The sequence below is a fragment of the Grampus griseus genome (assembly GCF_964374135.1).
Source record: "Grampus griseus genome assembly, chromosome: 5".
In the NCBI taxonomy this organism is placed as follows: Eukaryota; Metazoa; Chordata; class Mammalia; order Artiodactyla; family Delphinidae; genus Grampus; species Grampus griseus.
In genome coordinates this window covers 75,020,991-75,041,679 of record NC_138998.1, presented here as the reverse complement: position 1 = coordinate 75,041,679, position 20,689 = coordinate 75,020,991, and the positions used below count along the sequence as shown (strand labels likewise).

Here is a 20,689-nt window from a genome sequence, read left to right as displayed (position 1 = left end):
AGTTTATAGGGAAAGTCAAAAGACCCATATAATACTGAAGAAAAAGAAGAAAGTTGGAGGCCTTGTATCTATTACAACCAAGACAGTATGGTATTGGAAAAATAACTGACATTTAGATCAACAGAACAGAATAGAGAGCCCAGAAATAAACCCATGCAAATATCTGATCTTCAACAAAGGCACAAAGACAATTCAACGGAGAAAGGATAGTCTTTCTAATAAATGGTGCTGGGACAACTGATGTCCATATGTGAAAAAGTGAATCTAGAAACAGACTAGACATTTTTCACAAAAATTAACTTGAAACAGATCACAGACCTATTTGTAAAGTGTAAAGCTATAAAACTTCTGGAAGAAAACAGGAGAAAATCTATGTGACCTTGGGTTTGGTAATGAGTTTTTAGATACAACACCAAAAGCATAATCCATGAAAGAAAAAAATTCCTTCATAAAAGCAATTTTTTGGTTTTAAGCTGGTTAAGTGTAAAGTTGGTTGGTTTTAAGTTAAACTTTGGTTAAGTTGGACTTCATTAAAATTAAAAACTTCTGCTTTGTGAAAGAGACTATTAAAAGAATGAAAAGACAAGTCACAGACTGGGAGAAGATATTTGCTAAACATACATCTGATAAAGGATTTACATCCAAAATATAGTAAGAATTTTAAAATCTCAACAGGAAAACAAACAACTCAATTAAAAAGTGGGCAAAAGATGTGAACAGAAATCTCATCAAAGAAGGTATACAAATGGCAAATAAAAATATAAAAAAATGTGCACATCATTTGTCATTTGAGAAATGAAAATTAAAATAAAGGAAACTCGGACTTCTCTGGTAGTGCAGTGGTTAAGACTTCAAGCTCCCAATGCAGGGGGCCTAGGTTAGATCCCTGGCCAGGGAACTACATCCCACATGCATGCCGCAACTAACAGTTCACATGCCACAACTAAGGAGCCCGCATGCCGCAACTAAAGGAACCCACGCGACGCAACTAAGGAGCAGGCGAGCTGCAACTCAGGAGCCTGCCTGCCATAACTAAGACCCAGCACAACCAAATAAATGAATATTAAAAGAAAAAAATAAAGGAAACCACTGCATATATACTATGATGGCTAAAACCCAAGGTAGCAACTGCTGGTGAGGATGCAGAGCAACAGGAACTCTCATTCATTGCTGACAGGAATGCAAAATGGTACAGCTACTTGGAACAGCCTGGCAGTTTCTTACAAAAGTAAACAGTCTTGCTATATGATCCAATAATTGTGCTACTAGGTACATAATCAACTGATCTGAAAATGCAAAAAAAATTTTTTTTCCCACACAAAACCAGCACACAAATATTTACAGCACCTTTATCCATAACCATCCCAAACTGGAAGCAAACTAGATATCCTTCGATAGGTGAATGGATAAACAAACTGTACATCCATACAGTGGAATATTATTCAGAAATAAAAAGGAATGAACTTTCAAACCATGTGAAGATATGGATGAATCTCAAAAGCAGATTGCTAATTGAAAGAACGCTGTGAGGCAGGAACTGTTATTAAAATACTAGTGGAAAGATGTTCACTATGAATGAAGAAGAAAAAATTCCTTTCCTAGGAAAGCTGTACAAAACTATAAAAGACATACTACGTCATACAGATATTCCAGATATTCCAAAGTGTTCTTGCTTCCTTCATTAATACACTATTTAGCATTCAACTCCTGCTGTGGAATCATACATCAAAGAATTCTTTTGCTAAACTTTCACTTTTTGGCTCAATGCAATTAACTCGGTCACTAGATGGTGTTTCCAGCTTTGCTGGACTAATCTTGCTTTTGAAGCTAAGAACATAAGTGGAAGGTTTACTGACTTCAGACTGTCACAAACCATCTGACCAGAGATCTTCTGAAATACTTTCTTTGTCTCTAGCTTTACAATTAAGCAAATTAAGGTAATTTTTAATTTTAGAGATACCCTGTGCCTATAATTAAGAAATATTTATGAGATAATCTCCAGGGCAATGCAGGAAGTTTCAGCTTTTTGTTACCTAAAATATTAATGATCAAGGCATGAGAGAGCGATGGAAAAACATCCACTTCTCTTTTCTCTCTCTCTTTTCAGTTTCAGCTATTGATTCATCACTGTTTTTATTGGACGTCCTCCAGAAGTCCTTACCTTCAGAGTGTCTCCTTACTAATACAAGGGTGCCATCTAGTGATGGTCATGGGTAAATGTATGCCATAGAAAGTGTGTGTGTCCATCTCCCACCCCAATTCAGTTTTCTGCTGGGGCTTTCAAGATGCATTGAGAAAGCAAAATAAACAAATGGGACCTAATTAAACTTAAAACCTTTTGCACAGCAAAGGAAACCACTGACAAAACGAAAAGAGAACCTACTGAATGGGAGAAAATATTTGCAAATGATATGACTGATAGGGGTTAATCAAAATATATACACAGCTCATACAACTCAACATCAAAAAAACCAAACCAGCTGATTAAAAAATGGGTAGAAGAACTCAAGAGACATTTTTCCATAGAGGACATGCAAATGGCCAACAGACACATGAAAAGATGCTCAACACTGCTAATCATCAGGAAAATGCAAATCAAAACCACAATGAGATATCACCTCAAATCTGTCAGATGGCTATCATCAAAAAGAACACAAATAACAAATGTTGGCAAGGATGCGGAGAAAAGGGCAGCCTTGCACATTGTTGGTGGGAATGTAAATTGGTGCAGCCACTGTGAAAAACGGAAGAGGTTTCGCAAAAAACTAACAGACCTACCATATGATCCAGCAATTCCACTTCTGGGTATATATCCAAAAACCCTCCAAAACACTAATTTGAAAAGATACGTGCACCCCAATGTTCATAGCACCATTATTTATAACTGCCAAGATATTGAAGCAACCTAAGTGTCCCTTGACAGATGAATGGGTAAAGATATGGTATACATATACAATGGAATACTACTCAGCCATAAAAAAGAATGAAATCTTGCCATTTGCAGCATCATGTATGGACCTGAAGGGCACTATGTTAAGTGAAATAAGTCAGACAGAGAAAGACAAATACTGTATGATATCACTTATATGTGGAATCCAAAAAATGCAATAAACTAATGAATTTAACAAAAAAGAAACAGACTCACAGATATAGAGAACAAACTATCGGTTACCAGTGGGGAGAGAGAAACAGGGAGGAGCAGGATCAGGGTTGGGGATTAAGAGGTACAAACTATTGATACCATGTATAAAATAAATAAGCTATATGGATATATTGTATAGCACAGGGAATATAGCCAATATTTTATAATAACTATAAATGGAGATAACCTTTAAATTGTGAATCACTATATTGTACACCTGTAACATACAATTTTGTACATCAACTATACTTCAATAAAAAATGCACTGAGAGGGAAAATGTACTAAATCTATCAATACTATACTTGAAACAAGTTTCCTAATACTCATACATAGGTATATTTAAACATCTAGCGCATCCTCCTTTTCTATTATTGCCCAGATAACTGACCATCTCTGAAGCTACTTCATAGTTAGTTTCATGGAATTTCAGATCATCCAGCTGAAAGGAATGTTAGAGATTATCTATTATCTAGTCAAACTCCTACTTCTTCAGATGTGAAAACTAATGCCCAGAGGGAGGATGCCTGACTTGCTACACAGCTAGTAGTGTTTCCAATGGGGTTGGTCTGCCTTAGCTTGGTTCCTGATGGACTGGAAAACAAGATAATATTACCTTACCGAGAAGATATTTTAAAATATCTCAGTAACAGGCTTCCATTCAAACCAAACCCCTAGCTGTTCCTGCAAGAATGGCAAAGGGTAAAATTCCCTGATCTAGGCTCTATTCATGGCTTTCCCTTTTCCAGCTGGGCACAGAAACCCTCAGGGATTATGTTTTGCCCACTAATAATCAATGGAAGAGCTGCTACAGCTTACTGAGTGCTTGCCAGGTGCCAGGCAGTGTGCGTGAGCTCTGGGTAAGCCCCTCACCTTCCCTGCTCAGGCACGTTGGGCTCCTGATGAGCATATGCCCTATTTGTCCCTTCCCTTCATCTCAGTACATTCAGTCACAGCCAGGAACAACTTACGGAGCTGGATGTTCCAGGCAAAGGGACATTTTATGTACAAAACCATGGAGTGTGAAAATGCAAAGTTTATTCAGAGAAAGTGGCTGAATCTTTGGGTATGAGGAGCAGAAGACGCAGGTGCTAAAACTATCTTTCTTTCCTCTTCTCTCTCTGTCTAGAGGGGAGGAGGCAAAATGTGATCAGGAGGCAACAGAATAATCAAAGCGCCAAAGTAGAGGGAGACTAAGCTAGACTGGTCTGAAGGGCTTGGCTGATTTGGGAAAGATTATGAACATGGTCTTGGTAGAGTTCTGGTGTCGGGATGCTGGGAAATGACTGTACTCAATAAATGACAAAGACAGAATAGCAAGGAGTTGACCAGGCCTCTAACCTCCCCACTGCACCCAGACAGCCCACTGCACCCAGACAGCCCTCTAGGCAGCAGACACAGGCCGGCCTGCTGGGAAAGGTTAAGTCCATTTCCCCACCTCAAAGGGCATCTCCTTCTCCTGTCAGTACTACCACTAAACATGCCCCCAGGCAGAAAGCAACTTCTGAATCTAAATCTGCACCATTTTGTATTCTGTAAGCCAGGAAAACTGGCTTGGGGAAATGGGTCCCAGGGTTGAGCACACTAAGAACAGGGTGGAAGAGAGCCAGCAAGGTCCATGTGACCCTGTGTCAGTTCCCACTAACAAAAGGGGACATAGATCTCAGGATCAGAAATTTATACTTTGGGAATATGGCTACTTTTATACTGTTTGTACTTTTGATACTCATTCCCTTTTTGTTCTTTCTCACTTTTGGTAAAGTTCATTTAAAAAATGTCAACTAAGCTAAGAGGCACCAAAGAAGGCAGTTTTGTTTCTGTGCCCAGCCATACCCATGAGGGCTGGGCGCAGGGGTGAAAGCAGAATTCCAGGTGAGCAAATCTGGGGGAATAACTCCTTTCCTCCACAATGCTTTCCTTCCAGAGTTCTCTTCTGCTGCAACACGGAAGGTTCTGGGTCTGGCTTTAGTAATATGTGAGGGCATGTCCTTCACAATATTGCACTGTAAATGAGTAATAAAAGCTTGAACCTCTGGGGGGCCGGGGAGGGGGGGCGGATGGGAGGAGGCGTTGCAGTTTGGAGAGGATTTAGTTCATTCTCACTGGTGGGAGGGATAAGATTTCTGGTAGGAGACTGGGTCTTCTGGTGCTTGTCTCTCCGGCAGCTGCCCCTTTCCTCCCTGGCACCATTTGTTACTTAATAAAATCAGTCCGAAGCAATATGCTACCTATTAATATTAGGGTGATTACAAATTTCTTAAAATTAATTGTTAAGAAATAATTAAGTAAAAGGTATCATCAGTTTACGAGAGGAGTGCAAGCTGGAATGTACAGCAAATATTTGAAACCACAAATCTAGGATACCTATGTGAAAGGGCTTCTGTCCTTGTCTGTTGATGATATCAGAGTGCTAATACTCAACTTCAGACATAATACCCTCTGGGCTATGACTGAGATCCTGTTCTACAGTTTTCAATCAAGAGAACTTCCAAAGTTATTTATATTGACAGTGTAATTTCCAACACAAAGGTTCACCAAACACACAATGTTACATCTTATTAAGAGTATCATCAGGGGCTTCCCTGGTGGCGCAGTGGTTGAGAGTCCACCTGCCGATGCAGGGGACACGGGTTTGAGCCCTGGTCCAGGAAGATCCTACATGCCGCGGAGCGGCTGGGCCCGTGAGCCATGGCCGCTGAGCCTGCGCATCCGGAGCCTGTGCTCTGCAACGGGAGAGGCCACAACAGTGAGAAGCTCGCGTACCACAAAAAAAAAAAAAAAAAAAAAAAAGAGTATCATCAGTTCTAGTCTCTCTACCTCTAATTTCTACCCCAACAAAGTGGGGTAACCATACTCTGGAGTTAGCTGAGAACCACCCATATCCAATATGCCTCTTCCACAATCTAATCTTGAGCACAACACAGAAAAACAGGTAATACTTCTTTCAGTACAAACTGTACCATGTGGTTAAAGAAAACCACAACTCTTCTTTGCAGTCTTGTAAAAGACATGTCTCAACTGGGTTTTTAAATTCTCATTTCCAAAAAGAAAAACACTGTGTAAATAAAAGCATTATGAATTTTGGTCTGAGGGCTGCGACCACAGTGTTTAAGAAATCTTATCCCAGAAAAAGACAAATACTGTTTGATCTCACTTGTATGTGAAATCTAGGAAACAAAAACAAAAAACAAAACTCATAGATACAGAGAACAGACTGGTGGTTGCCAAAAGCAAGGGGTGGAGGTGCGGGGAATGGGTGAGGGTTGTCAAAGGTACAAACTTCTAGTTATAACATAAACAAGTCCTGGGGATGTAATGCAGAGCATGGCGACTACAGTTAATAATATTGGATTGCATATTTAAAGTTGCTAAGAGAGTAGACCTTAAATGTCCTTATCACAAGAAAAAAATTATAACTATATGAGGTGATGGACATTAAACTTATTTTGGTGATCATTTAACAATATATACATATACCAAAGCCTTATGTTGTACACCTGAAACTAAAACAATGCTATATGTCAATTACACCTTAATTAAAAAAAATATGTCCCCAACATGTGCTCAAAAGGGCTATCACTTGTCCCCTTTCCCTCCCTGCAAAAGAAATCTTGTTCCTGCATTATCAGTGGAGAGCAAACAACCCACTTGAAAGAAGTTGGGGCATGGAAACCCATTTGGAAGGACAGAGGCCTGACTTTCTTACAGAAATGAATCCCTCACGTGGAATTTTAGTTTACTATTTCTGGAGGCTATTTTTGCCAAGTTGCATTGTCACAACCATGGACAAGAAGCAACTCCAACCCATACTAAGAACAGGTGGCCCTGAAGCACTCACTTACACAGAAATTACAATTTACGAAAAATAAGAATATGGAAGAGTTACACTTATATAAATCTAAATATGGAACATTACATTAGGGACAGAATAAAACTTTCAACATTCTATGACATTATTATTGTTAATAATAAGAACTATCATTTTATTGGGCAATTTTCAACATTGCTATATCTTAGACATTAAGCTAAGTGTTTCTCATGTGTGTCCTCTCGTGTTTTCACAACAACCCTAGAGGTAGGTATTATTATCCTCCTTTTATTGAGGAAGAAATGAAGGCACACAAAAGTTGAGTTACATCCTGAAAGTAACAGCTAGTAACCAACCCAGGTCTGACTGAGGTCTAGACTTCTCATCAACAATATGTAAACTAAAGACATCTCAAGGCATTAAAACAAGTTTCTAAAAGAACAAGCTATCACAGTGAAAAGTTTCAGAAAGCAACAGGAAAATAAACCATCATTCCAAAAGTAAACTTAAGTCGTATGAGTAAAAAAATAAAGGGTTGCCTTTAGGCTAATGTTAGAAACAGCCTATTTATTAGTATTCTTACTGATTTTTTTAAGAAACTGAAAACATTTTGAAACAAGTTTCAGAAAATTTCACCAGAATTTAGTAAGATTATGATCAAAAGTTCACTGAGCTCCCACTAGGAGCCATGAACTGTTAGGTGCTGGGATACAGAAATCAATAGGAGACAGTTCTCATTCTTGGAAAAATTCAGTGATCTTGGTGGGAGATATAGGTATAGTGACAGACCATAATACATTGTGGAAAGTGTGATAACAGAGTGAGTTGCAGGGTATTACAGAAAAGTGAGGAATGGTATGTAATCTAGCCAGAGGGTGGTAGGAGAGTTTACTGGGGGAAGCTGCCAGCTGCAGGGGATGGGCTACCACTCCGGCAGAGCACAAAGCCTGGGCACAGACCAGAGGCAGGAAGTAGTGCAGTAGTATGGGGGGCCGGGGGGACACAAGAAGGTCAGGGTTGCTGAAGCACAGAGTGGGAGGCAGGGAATGGACACAGGTAAGGCTAGGGAGGTGGGCAGGGTCCAAATCATGAAGATGTTTAAACCAGCGAAGGGTTTTAAGCATGGAAGTGACATGCTCAGAATCATCCTTTAACTCAATCCCTCGAGGACTGTAAGCATGGATTTGGAGGCACACAGCCACAGGTTCAACTTCTAGCTCTAGGGCTTATTAGCTAAGTGAACTTTGGCAAGATATAAAACCTTCTAAGCCTCAGTTCTGTCAACCGTAAAATGAGAAGTAAGTAGATTATGAATGTAAAGCACTGAAACATAGTAAATGCTCTTATTATAATGATCGCTCTTATTATTACTAATATTAATATTATAAACCTACAAGTTCAGGGAGTGTGATACGGGAGTCCAGATGAGACATACTCAGACCCTGAACAGGGCTGGAAAAAACAGGACAATCTGAGAACTATTTAGGAAACAGAATTGAGAAAACCTGATGACCACCTGGCTATGGGAGTATGGGGAAAGGAGAGCAGACATCATGGATGAGCACTAGGTCTAGAATGGGTGACTGAATGGATCGTGGTTGGAAGCTGGTGGAGCACCTGACAAGAAGAAGGAGGCTGCTGAGGAGAAGGAGGTGGACATCTAGGAGTGGACATCCAGGAGCTCATGGGGTGAGTCTGGAGCCTGGGGTGCAGGTGTGGCTTGGAGTTAAAGAACTGAGGGTCTTAAGTACCTCAAGCCATGAGAAGGGAAGAGATCACCCAGAGGGCCTGTTCAGGCAGAAGAGCAGTGTGCTGGGCCAGATACTGGGAACACCCACAATTAAGGGGCAAGGGGAGAAAGAAAAGCCCCCAAAGAAAGAAAAGAACCACAGAGGACCAGAAAAGCCAGGAGGGCTCAGTATGATGTAAAATAAAAGAACAGGATGTCACAGAGGGGGTCATCAGTGGTACCCAATGTAGTTGAGAAGTTCAGTACATTCCAAACATTAAATTCCTCAGAATTTAACAGAAACTCGTGCTGATTTTAGACCAGAGGGCAATTTTAGTAGGACAAGGGGTACAGAAGCACAACTGCTGGGTTAAGGTATAAATGGGAGCGTGGAAGTGGAAAGAGTATACCAGAAATCTGGTAAAAGGGATGAAGAGGACTTATGTAGTAATGAGGGAGGAAGGCAGGGTCAAAGGTTAGGTTAAAAATTATTTTTAGGATGGAGCATTCTGAGCATTTTGTGAGCTGAGAAGGAAAAGGCAGATGACAAAGGGTGATGATGCAAGAGAGAGAATCACTGATGGAACAAGGTTCTTGAGAAAATAAGAAGGAATTTTAAAGTCCTGTGTGTCAGGCACCAAACCAAGACCTAGGGACACCTGTCCACAAACCATCAGAGGGGAGTGTGACATAGATGCTACTCCTCGGAGTGCATCCTGCCAGAGGCGCTCAGAGGGGCGCCCATCTGAGTGTGGCTTTCCTGAGCCTGAGCCTGTGCCTGTTCACCTCTCTGCTCCCACCACCCACCAGTGTCTGGCCCCACCTGGTAGGCATTCAATCATGTTCTTGGTATGAATGAATAAATATACTTGTCAGAAACTTTATTTCCAGGGGTAGAAATTTTATAGAGGCATGAGAATATATTCTAAGACAGATAAAAGGAATTTGTGTATTAAAATACAAGGCAATATTAATTAAAATAATAATACACATGCTTGGAAAACATGCATCTAATAAGAGCTTTGTACGGAGGCAGCTAAAGGTTAAGAGAGGGGGGAGACTGGGGGCACAGGGTTCAGTCATATGGAGAAGGCCTGAACTGGTTCCAGAACTCTCTCTGGCTGAACATATCCCCCAATCTACAAATTTAAGCACTTAAGAAGGGACAACTTTTTCACCTCAAAACTCTAGATAAAGGACTAAAAAGGAAATGTATGTAAGATTATTCACTAGCTGAAACCCGTTCACCGTAAAATAAAGTCAGTCAGGTGGGCTCTGGCTCAGACTGGCCAGGTCCCAAGTGAGGCTGTGCCATTTACTGGCTATGGGACCAGGTCCCTTGACCTTCTCTGGGAAAGCAGACCACATGACAAATGAGTCTCCAAGCTCCTTGCAAATCTCTTGCTTAAAGGTGCTAAAGCAGTTTCCTAACCTTCTGAATCACGTTCCTCTGAGAATCTATGAAAGCTATGAATTCTACCCACCTTCCCAAGCAAACACAGACACATCCATACAAAATTTTGCAAATCATTTGAGAAATCTCTGATTGTAGACCTCCTCCTAGTGAGAAAATAGCCGAGGTGCAATTCTTTATAAGGAAGATGTTTGTCTTCCTTAAAAGTAATAGAGCCCAGGTATCACAGTGATCCCTTTAAGGCCCATGGTAGAGAGTTTGCTGTGTGTCCACCTGAACCGTAAGTCCCCTCATCTCTGAATTCCCCAGTGCCCCGAATATAGTAAGTACCCACTTAATTTATCCATTATGTTGATCAGGGCCATAATGGTTTGAATGCATAGTTCTGGAGTTTTCAGACTTTTGGTGCTTCTCAGTGAGTAGCAACTTCAAATCCTCCCTTGGAGAGACAAGTCCACATGCACAGCAACCGCTATGGGTTTACTCCACAGGGTCTATCAACTTTCCAAAATTGATTTCTGCTTAGAGGAGTCTAGTCGCCCCAGACTAGAAGCTATGCCTTAGTTCCAGAGCAGAATTTGATGACCCTCCGCATTCCCCAAAGAGGAATCACATTGTATCTGCTTTTAGCAGAAATCTCTCACATTGATATAACCCTTTGTACTTGTACATTCCAATCCCTCTCACATACATTAAATATTCATCTGAGAGGTAGGCAATACATGCAGTACTCCATTTTAAAAAATAAGGAAAGAGAGTATAACATTTAAGTAATCAGAGAGGGCTTTCAACAGAGCCCAGCACTCCAAGTCACATTTTTATAAATATGCCAGGTGTTTCTCTATTTACCCTTGTACTGAGAAGGCAGGAGAGGCCTCTTTAAATTGACAAACAGCCATGGCATTTAATAAAGTGTTCAGTGATAACATCTAAATAGTACCCATGATTTTAGAAACCAAAAGCCTAAGCAATTTTATATATAATGATTAAATAGGTTAGTTTTTCAATGTTCAGTAAGAATCTAATCAACCTATCATTCATGACTTAAAAAAAGAAAGCAGAATCCACTCTACATAAGTTGGGGGGCAATTCCATACTCACCTACTGCACAATGTAAAATCTAGAGAGAAAAAGGGGGGAAAAGAGAATTAGTAAAGACCAATAATATTATAGTTTTATTTCATACAAACTAGCCTTTCAGAAGAATAGAGCAGTGTCTGCCAGCAATATTGAATTCGAAAAATGAACATTCAATTTTTAAACTTGGCTACAGACTATTTAACAAAATGTAAATTCTAGTTCAGTTTTTTGTTTATTCATTTTTAGTTTGTGTATCTATGGAAGATTTCCTAAGGAATAAATCTTACCCAGTAGTTTAGCAAATGTCAAGGACCTCTTCTATAATACATCAAATGGTAAGAGCAGCCAGTGTACAACAACTCCCATGTCCCATCTGTACAGAACAGAACTATCACAGACTATGGAACACAAGATCAGAAGAGCCTTTTCCTACCCGGCAGGTCCTTCAATGCAGACATTTATTCTACAAAGCTCTACCCTTGGACCCCATCTTATCTCATTCTGTGATCTCATTATAGGGGTATTCCCAGTCTAATCTCTAACCCCAGATTTCTTTGAACTCCAGGCCCACATTCCTTTGGACATCTCCATCTAGGTGTACCAGCAGCAACTCAAAGATGGCATGCGGGCTTCCCTGGTGGCGCAGTGGTTGAGAGTCCGCCTGCCGATGCAGGGGACACGGGTTCGTGCCCCGGTCCGGGAAGATCCCACATGCCGCGGAGCGGCTGGGCCCGTGAGCCATGGCCGCTGAGCCTGCACGTCCAGAGCCTGTGCTCCGCAACGGGAGAGGCCACAACAGTGAGAGGCCCGCGTACCACACACAAAAAACAAACAAACAAACAAAAAAACAAAAAAAAAAGATGGCATGCTTCAGCAGGAAGCTCACCCCTCCTTTCCTTCATACCTACCACGCCTCTTGATCACCAACCCCCCCACTCTCAGATTCAACTGCTCTTTCCTTTCCTTCACTCCCAAGTCAAACAGGTTTCCAAGTCCTGCCAATGCTTTTGGCATGTATTCCCCAGTTTTTTATTTCCAGCGCATGGGTGAGACTGCTATCTCCTCTCCATCTCAATGGCCATCTAACCAGCCAATTAGGTTCTTCCAAATCCCCTTCCAATTCATCCTGTATCTGGCACTGCTTTAACCTGGGTGGTGGTAGTAAAGAAGTAATTTGAAGCCATCTACAAGGTTGATTTAATGACCAAAGCTTTTCTGGATGATAAGACCTAACAACCATTGCAGTGCATTTTGGAATACATTTCTCAAGCCGTCATTGTGTTGTTTGAAACTAACAATAACCCTGGCAGATGGGCAGGACAGATATCTCTACTTGCAGATGAGAAAACGAAGGCTTAGAAACACTGCTCAGCTTCACCAAGGTAGTAAGTGATGTAGCGGATCAAGAACCTAGATTTTATTCCTACTATACTGCTTTTTGTATCATTTCACTGTACATTAGTTATACCTGAAAAAGCTATAACTTGACAAGACTTAGCTCTATCTAAAAAATGCCTAGCGACTTCCCTGGTGGCTCAGTGGTTAACAATCTGCCTGCCGGGCTTCCCTGGTGGCACAGTGGTTGAGAGTCCACCTGCTGATGCAGGGGACACGGGTTCGTGACCCGATCCGGGAAGATCCCACGTGCCGCGGAGTGGCTAGGCCCGTGAGCCATGGCCGCTGAGCCTGCGTGTCTGGAGCCTGTGCAGTGAGAGGCCCATGTACCGCAAAAAAAAAAAAAAAAAGGAATCTGCCTGCCAACGCAGGGGACATGAGTGCCAGCCCTGGTCTGGGAAGATCCCACATGTCACGGAGCAACTAAGCCCGTGCGCCACAACTACTGAGCCTACACTCTAGAGCCCGTGTGCCACAACTACTGAGCCCATGTGCCACAACTACTGAAGCCTGTGCACCTAGAGCCTGTGCTCCACAACAAGAGAAGCCACCACAGTGAGAAGACCGCACACCGCAATGAAGAGAAAAGCCCACACGCAGCAATGAGGACCCAATGCAGCCAAAAATAAATTAAAAATTAAAAAAAAGTTAATTAAAAAAAAAAAGAATCCGCCTGCTAATGCAGGGGACACAGGTTCGATCCCTGATCCAGAAAGATCCCACATGCTGCAGAGCAACGAAGCCCATGTGCCATAACTACTGAGCCTGTGCTCTAGAGCCTGCGAGCCACAACTACTGAGCCTGCGTGCCACAACTACTGAAGCCCGTGTGCCTAGAGCCTGTGCTCCGCAACAAGAGAAGCCACTGCAGTGAGAAGCCTGCTCAATGCAATTAGAGAAAGCCTGTGTGCAGCAACAAAGACCCAACGCAACCAAAAACAAACAAAAAACAAACCAAAAAAAACCATGTCTAATAAGACTCTGTGCTCAAGTCTATGATTTCACTAAGTTTTTTCTGAAGGGAGGAGGATGGGGGTGGCTTGGATTAAAAAAAAATCAAGCTGCACAAATATGTCGATAACTGATAAAAGAATTACCAGACTGCAAATCTTATATTTTTCAAAAGAAAACACTGCTAAGAATCTCAAATGTGTGAATATTACAAGATAAGCCAAACCTCCTGCTGCAAAGTTGAGGAAAACTAAGATATGTGCTGACTGAAATGAAATGGAATGAAAGATGAGTGATGAGCATCCTTTGAGACAAGACAGATGATAGTGCCTAGATAGAAAACCTATTCTATTCATGTATGTGGCAAGACATCCAGGCTGCTGATTTACAATAGGACACTGCAGGAAAGGATGGATAACCTTAAGGCCTATCATGTCTTCTTTGTGTGACAGAACAAATCTTAGTCCTATGAGACCCAATCTCCCCTTTTTAATCACATATTTTATAATGCCTCCTTTACTAAATATAAAATTCATAGATGATACAACTTACTTGCACAAAAATTAAAACAAATAAAGTGTCCTAACCAATATGTAAAGAAGAAATAAAAAGATAGTAGTTTATTTAAAAAAATATGTATTTCCACAGATAAATGCTTGGGGACACAATGACATAATGAAGCAGTCAGATATATGTATCAACTTATGATGAATAAGTTTGGATTTAAAAATAAGAATACAAGAAAGCACTTTGGATAAGAAAAGGAAAATAAAAGAACAGAGGTACAGACCAACCCTAAAATAAAAACAGTATTAAGATAATAATGGACATAGGGGAGTAATCTTAACTGAAGTTAAAACAACACGGCAAGTAAATAACAAAGTAGAGAAAATGAGGAAGTACAACATTATCACAAATGAAGCTAGGTCTTATTTATTTGTAAGTGTGGTGTCAAAATAATCCCCTAGATTATGTCATGGGATAGGGTAGGAAGAAAGTATCACAGAAAACATCCTTCTGCTTTGAAATCCCACTGGGACATACAATCTGTGCCTGGTCTGTAAAAAGAACTTGGAAACAATATTCTCTGAATGGTGTGGCAAGGAAAAGAAGATGGATTAGACAAAAAAACAGTAATGCAAGATGTGATAAAGTAGTTGTTTAACTGTGGATAGTTTTAGGAAAAAACTGAACTGTAGTGATTCAAAAAAAGGCAGTATAAAATATTATTAAAATAGTTATATTAAAGAAATCGAGGGGGCTTCCCTGGTGGGGCAGTGGTTAAGAATCTGCCTGCCAATGCAGGGGACACAGGTGCCAGCTCTGGTCCGGGAAGATCCCACATGTCGCGGAGCAATTAAGCCCGTGTGCCACAACTACCGAGCGTACGCTCTAGGGCCTGTGAACCACAACTACTGAAGCCTGTGCGCCTAGAGCCTGTGCTCCACAACAAGAGAAGCCACCACAATGAGAAGCCCATGCACCACAACAAAGAGAAAAGCCCACACGCAGCAATGAAGACCCAGTGCAGCCAAAAATAAATTAAAAATTTTTTAAAATTTAATTAAAAAATAAATCTGCCTGCCAACGCAGGGGACACGGGTTCGATCCCTGGTCCAGGAAGATCCCACATGCTGCGGAGTGACTAAGCCCATAGGCCGTAACTAGTGAGCCTGTACTCTAGAGCCCATGGGCCCAACTGCTGAGCCCACGTGCCATGACTACTGAAGCTCACGCACCTAGAGTCCATGCTCCCCAACAAGAGAAGCCACTGCAATGAGAAGCCCACGCACCACAACGAAGAGTAGCCCCCACTTGCCGCAACTAGAGGAAGCCCGCACGCAGCAACGAAGACCCAATGCAGCCAAAAATAAATTAAATAAATGAATTCATTAAAAAAAAAAAGAAATTGAATGAGATCCCTGCATTTAACGAGTCTCCATTAACTTAAAGTCTGAACAGGAATCTCAATCTGTTCCATATTTTCAATCAAAAATTTCATTGCTTTTGCAGTTATAGCACTGTTGCACTGGAATCCTTTTCAACTAAATATGCAAGCTGAAAATGCTATCATGTTTACAGAACAGAATGTGCAGAGTGAACAAATTACTCAATTATTTTGAGATGATACCTTTATTTCACTTAAGCTCCCTATTCATACCAACTGTGCTAGGTAGAATCCTAAAGATGATTCCCTAAGATTCTTGTACCTTGGTTATCCAATCAAACACTAAACAAGGTACCACAGGGCGGGAATTTTGCAAATGTAATTAAAGTCCAAAGTCAACTGATTTTAAGGCACAGAGATTATGTGGGTAGGCCTGATCCAACCAGGCCAGTCTTTTAAAAGCAGAGAGTTTTCTCCAGCTGGTGGCAGAAGAGGAACTCAAAGATATTCAAGGAACAAAAGATATTCAATACGCCATTTCTCACTTAGAAGATGGAGGAGGCCATGTGCAGGGACTGGAAAGCAGCCTCTAGGAGCTAGGAGTGACCTCCAGCTGATAGCTAGTAAGGAAATGGGACCTTAGACCTACAACCACAGGTTAAGTGGATTCTGTCAACAAGCTGAATAAGCTTAGAAGCAGACTCTTTCCCAGAGCCCCCAGATAGAAGCCAACCCAACTGGCACCTTAATGAGACCCTGAGCAGAGAACCCAGCCAAGCCCAGTTTCTGACTTATAGAACTGTGAGCTAATAAATGAGTGTGGTTTTAAGCCACTAAGTTTGTGGTATTTTGTCATGCAGCAAGAGAAAACTAAGACAATGACCTTCTTCTAACTTAATAAGCTTTTTGTTTAATTTCTCGTGAAGATTTTTAGTATGAATATGTACTACAAAACTATCAATTTATATTTGGAGAGGGATCAGCCCATGGTATACACAAAAGTCAGGGGGAATACAGACCTCCACTGGGTTGGACTGTCTCAGACAGCGCAGGACATCTACTTATAGCACCCCCATTCATTGTGGCAATCAAAATACCCTCTCAGTTTTCTAAATCGCACTCTAGAGGGGTCACACTGCTCTTGCTGAGATCTACTGAGAATTACTGAACTAAAATAAGCATATCTCATTCAGAAGACTTGCCATGTTCAAAATCTCCCTTGAAAATATGTCATCGTGCTAATGATCCAATGTCAGCTGCTAGGAGTGTTCACGCGGTTGAATGCTCCCCAATGTGTCTGCCACCAGTGTCTGTGTTCCCTGGGTGAGCCCCCCTTCCCCAGCCTCTCCAGGAGACTCCCCAAAGCCAGCAGGAGACTGGGGCATGAATGGAACTGGTAGAATTTGTACACAGGCAGCCAGGCTCCAGCGCTGGTGTTCTTAACCACTACATATATTATTGATTTTGAGATCTGTGCCTTACAAACCATAAATATTCAGAACTTTGAGCAGTACATTTGCTTCTCTCCTGTGTCTGGAATGAGAGATAACCAGAAGTACAGATTTAGACTCATTCATGAGCAGTTTCTAATGGTTTAGCTGGATGGTCAGGGACTTGGAAGGAACAGGATTGGAAGATAGTGACAAGGAAAGTTGGGGAAGAAGTATGTGGATGGATCTCTTAGAATGGGCATAGACATTGAAAATATTTGTCTCACGTGAATGCTCACCAAATGGCATCTACTGTAAAGGAGACTCTTAATGATGGTGGACAAAATGATGGACACTATTAACGTCAACTAGACTCTTCCCAGCCATCCCAGTGTTTCCTCAATAGACCCATGAACAAATTGGCCACGTTAACAAGAATGGAGGCTACGCACGGGCTCAACAACATGAACTTCCTCTTAGCAAGGCAGACCTGGTTAACCCTACTGCTGAGCGCCTAATCTGCCAATAGCCGAGATCAGAATTAAGGGCCCTATAAAGCATCATTTCCCAGGTGGACAGCACACAACCTGAGGGTAGGTCGATTACATGGGATTTCTTCCACCAAGGAGGGAGCAGACATTTGCCCTCACTGGAATAAACACATACTCTAGATATGGATTTGCCCTCCTTGCCCACAATGCCTCTGCCAGTGTCGCCATCTATGAACTCACAGGGTGCCTGATCTGCCATCACAGCATTCTACAAAGTATTGTGTCTGATCAAAGAACTGACTTCACAGCAAAAGAAATGCATACATCAATGGGCTCAGGCCCACTGGATCGTTTGCTCTTAACCACATATGCCATCACCCAGAAATGCCTGGCTTAGTTGAAAGGTAGAATGATTTACCGAAGACTCAGTTATGATGCCAACTGGGAGACAGCACCTTGAAAGAATAGGGTTCTGCCTTACAGGACGCAGTTTATACTTTGAATCACAGATGCTGTATTCCTCATCACCGGATTACACAGGTCCAAGAATCAAGGGGAGGAAGTAGGAGTGGCTACTCTCACTATTATACCTATTAACCCACGTAAAGAATTTCTGCCTTCCATCCTGGCAACTTTGAGCTCTACTTGTTTGGAGAGCTTAGTCTCCACAAGGTTACTGGTTGCACCAGGTGACAACAATGGTTCTACTGAATTGGAAGATTAGACTGCCATTTGGCATTTTGGGCTCCTTATTCATGCTACTGCACCAATAGGCAAAAAAAGGGGGTTTATCTATGGAGGGAGTGGTCAATCCTGATTGCCAAGGGGATATCATGTTGCCATACACAATCGAGGCAAAGCGGACTATATATGGAAGCCAGGGGGTTCTGAGGCACCTCTTAGCATTTCCAGTAGTAAACGTTAATGGAAAACTACAGCAACCAAAAAGAGGCAGAATGACTAAGGACTCAGACCCCTTGGGAATGAACGTTTGGGTCACTGCTGTGGGTAAGGGAAATATGGAATGGGTAGTAGAAGAAGGAAGCCACAGGTATCAACTATAACCTCATGATCAATTACAGAAAGAAAAACTGCAAAAAAAAAAAAAAAAAAAGCAGTAAACATCTCTCTCTTGAACCCTTTCCATTTCCACCCAGTGGCAATAAGCTCATTTTAGTTTCAAAATTCAAGCTCAATGTTGAATGTCATCTTTCACAATAGGTTACTTTGAAACATCTTTTTTGTAAAAGTTTCTAAGATTTGCACTAAGGAAATTAATTTTGTAAGTTACCAACAAGTTTGTTCAGTTTCATTTTTTAAAAAGACTTCCATTTTTTAACGAGTAGTTTTAGGTTCACAGCAAAACTGAGAGGAAGGTACAGAGCTCTCCCATTTACCCCCTGCCCCCCACTCAAGCACAGCCTCCCCACTATCAAAATCCCCAACCAGCGTGGTATGTTTGTTACAACTGATGGACCTGTACTGACACATCACTGTCACTCGAAGTCCGTAGCTGAGGGTTCAATGTTGCTGTTATACCTTCTATGGGCTTGGACAAATGTATAATGACATGTACCCACCATTACAGTATCATACAGAGTAGTTTCACTGCGGTAAAAATCCTCTGTGCTGTGTCTATTCACCCTTCAGTTTCATTTTTAATCCAAGGTAAAATAACAATAACAAAGTCCAAAAAAGAGTAACAAGTCTCAAGAGGAATACGAACCCAAGCAGCTTTAGTTCATGGATTTAACATTATTCAGCTATAGTAAGTTCCAATTTCTGTCTTTCAATTCAAAATTCCACATTCCTGGAGAAAAGTCTGACCAGCCCAGTTTGGGCCAGGTGTGCAACCCTGGATCAGCGAGCTATGGCCTGAGAGGCAGAGTCAGGGGTAGAGATGCAGCTGGTATGGGTCTAGTGGTAGAACTGTGAAAATTTCCAGAGAATAAAACCCCCTGAGCTGGGCAGCTCCACAAAGCATGTCTACTACACTCATGTTATGGAGAGGTCTAGAACTAATTTGGGTTATGTTTACCAGTATTTGGTTAGTTTTGAAAATTATATGTATTTATGATTTCATCTTTTTTTCTTAAAACTTACCTATATAACAACATGTAGCCTTGAAAGACATCGATACGTTATCAGCAGTTATCATTATCTTATGACCGACATGTTTTTTCTTCTTTTATGTATATCTGGGTTTTGCTACGATGAATATATAGCACTTATGTTATAGATGATTATGATTAGAGGCAAACACCTTTCCCCTCTCCTCTGGCTTCATGAGAAGGCTTTTCTTCCAAATATTTCTGGTCTCTCTCCACCCATTAATCACTTTACTTGGGAAAGGAAGGATGACGCATCTGATCAGTAAATTGGCAAGAATGGGGCATGCGTACCTCAGCTCCACCCTAGGGCTTCCACAGAGAACCCCAAGCTCTCTGGTTTTCTCCATGCTGCCCTGGCCCCTGCTGCCTGGGGGAGGCAGAGTCTACCTCTGGAGTTCAGTTAGCAAACCTGCTTGACTTGCACACTAACACACAGCCTCCCGCTAGGCCTTTATCACTAATAAAGGTGATTTTTAGGGTCCTTATACAATTTGAGTTATTTCCCAATGTTCAGAACATAAGCAAGAAAAAGAGGGTATTTAGTGCGCTCTCTCAAAGGTTTCAATCCAAACATGTTTTCAAAATCCTTTTATATCCATTTTTGAAGGAGGAAATAGGTGAAATTTCCGTAATCACTGTTACTTTTTCTGTCACTTAATCTGACCTTTTTTGCTGTATTTGGCTCTATAATTTATTAATTCATTATCTGCTTTATTTTCATATTCTGACTGTGAAATGTTGAAGCCCCACAGCACTTAGAACTGGAAAAAAAGTGTTAAGGTCATCTAATCCAGAATATTCATTACAGAGAGGTTGAGACCAAGTGGCACAACCAAGTCTTAGTACCCCAATTTCTTGTCTCCAGTGTTCTTTTACATATACTGTGACACTTCTCAAGTACAATTCTATTTTTACTTCTTTAGCCATTTCTGCCAGCTTTTCTATGATAATCATTCAGCCATTAATAAATTCCACCAACATGTGTCTACCATGTTCCTTCTGCGTGACAAATTGTAAATGCAGCAAGTTTCTCTTTGGCTTCTGCTCTGAAATCAACTTTATCTTAAGCAGGATGGTCCTGTTTTTCTTGCCTGCTTGGTCGTGGAAGGCCGGTTTGTCCTTTAGTAAGCTTACGTCAGTCTTACAGGCAACAGATTGTTGAATTTTGCTTTTTAAACGAGTAACCACCATCCTACTTTTTTACTTTGATAAAATTAATGAGTCTACTTGCAAAGACATCAGAAACAATGCAT

The 20,689-nt window shown here is 41.2% G+C and overlaps 1 protein-coding gene across 2 annotated transcripts in view; it reads right to left on the bottom strand.

Annotated features, from left to right (window-relative positions):
• The window catches only part of HACD2 (3-hydroxyacyl-CoA dehydratase 2), a 92,237-nt gene that overhangs the window by 59,998 nt on the left and 11,550 nt on the right, over nucleotides 1–20,689 (bottom strand). For both annotated transcript variants that reach the window (XR_014296747.1, XM_082654367.1), the window contains exon 3: nucleotides 11,193–11,211. Coding sequence is in view for 1 of the 2 variants with exons in the window: in XM_082654367.1 (XP_082510493.1) it covers nucleotides 11,193–11,211 (19 nt within the window). In the remaining variant the exon portion in view is untranslated. The remainder of the gene's footprint in view (nucleotides 1–11,192; nucleotides 11,212–20,689) is intronic.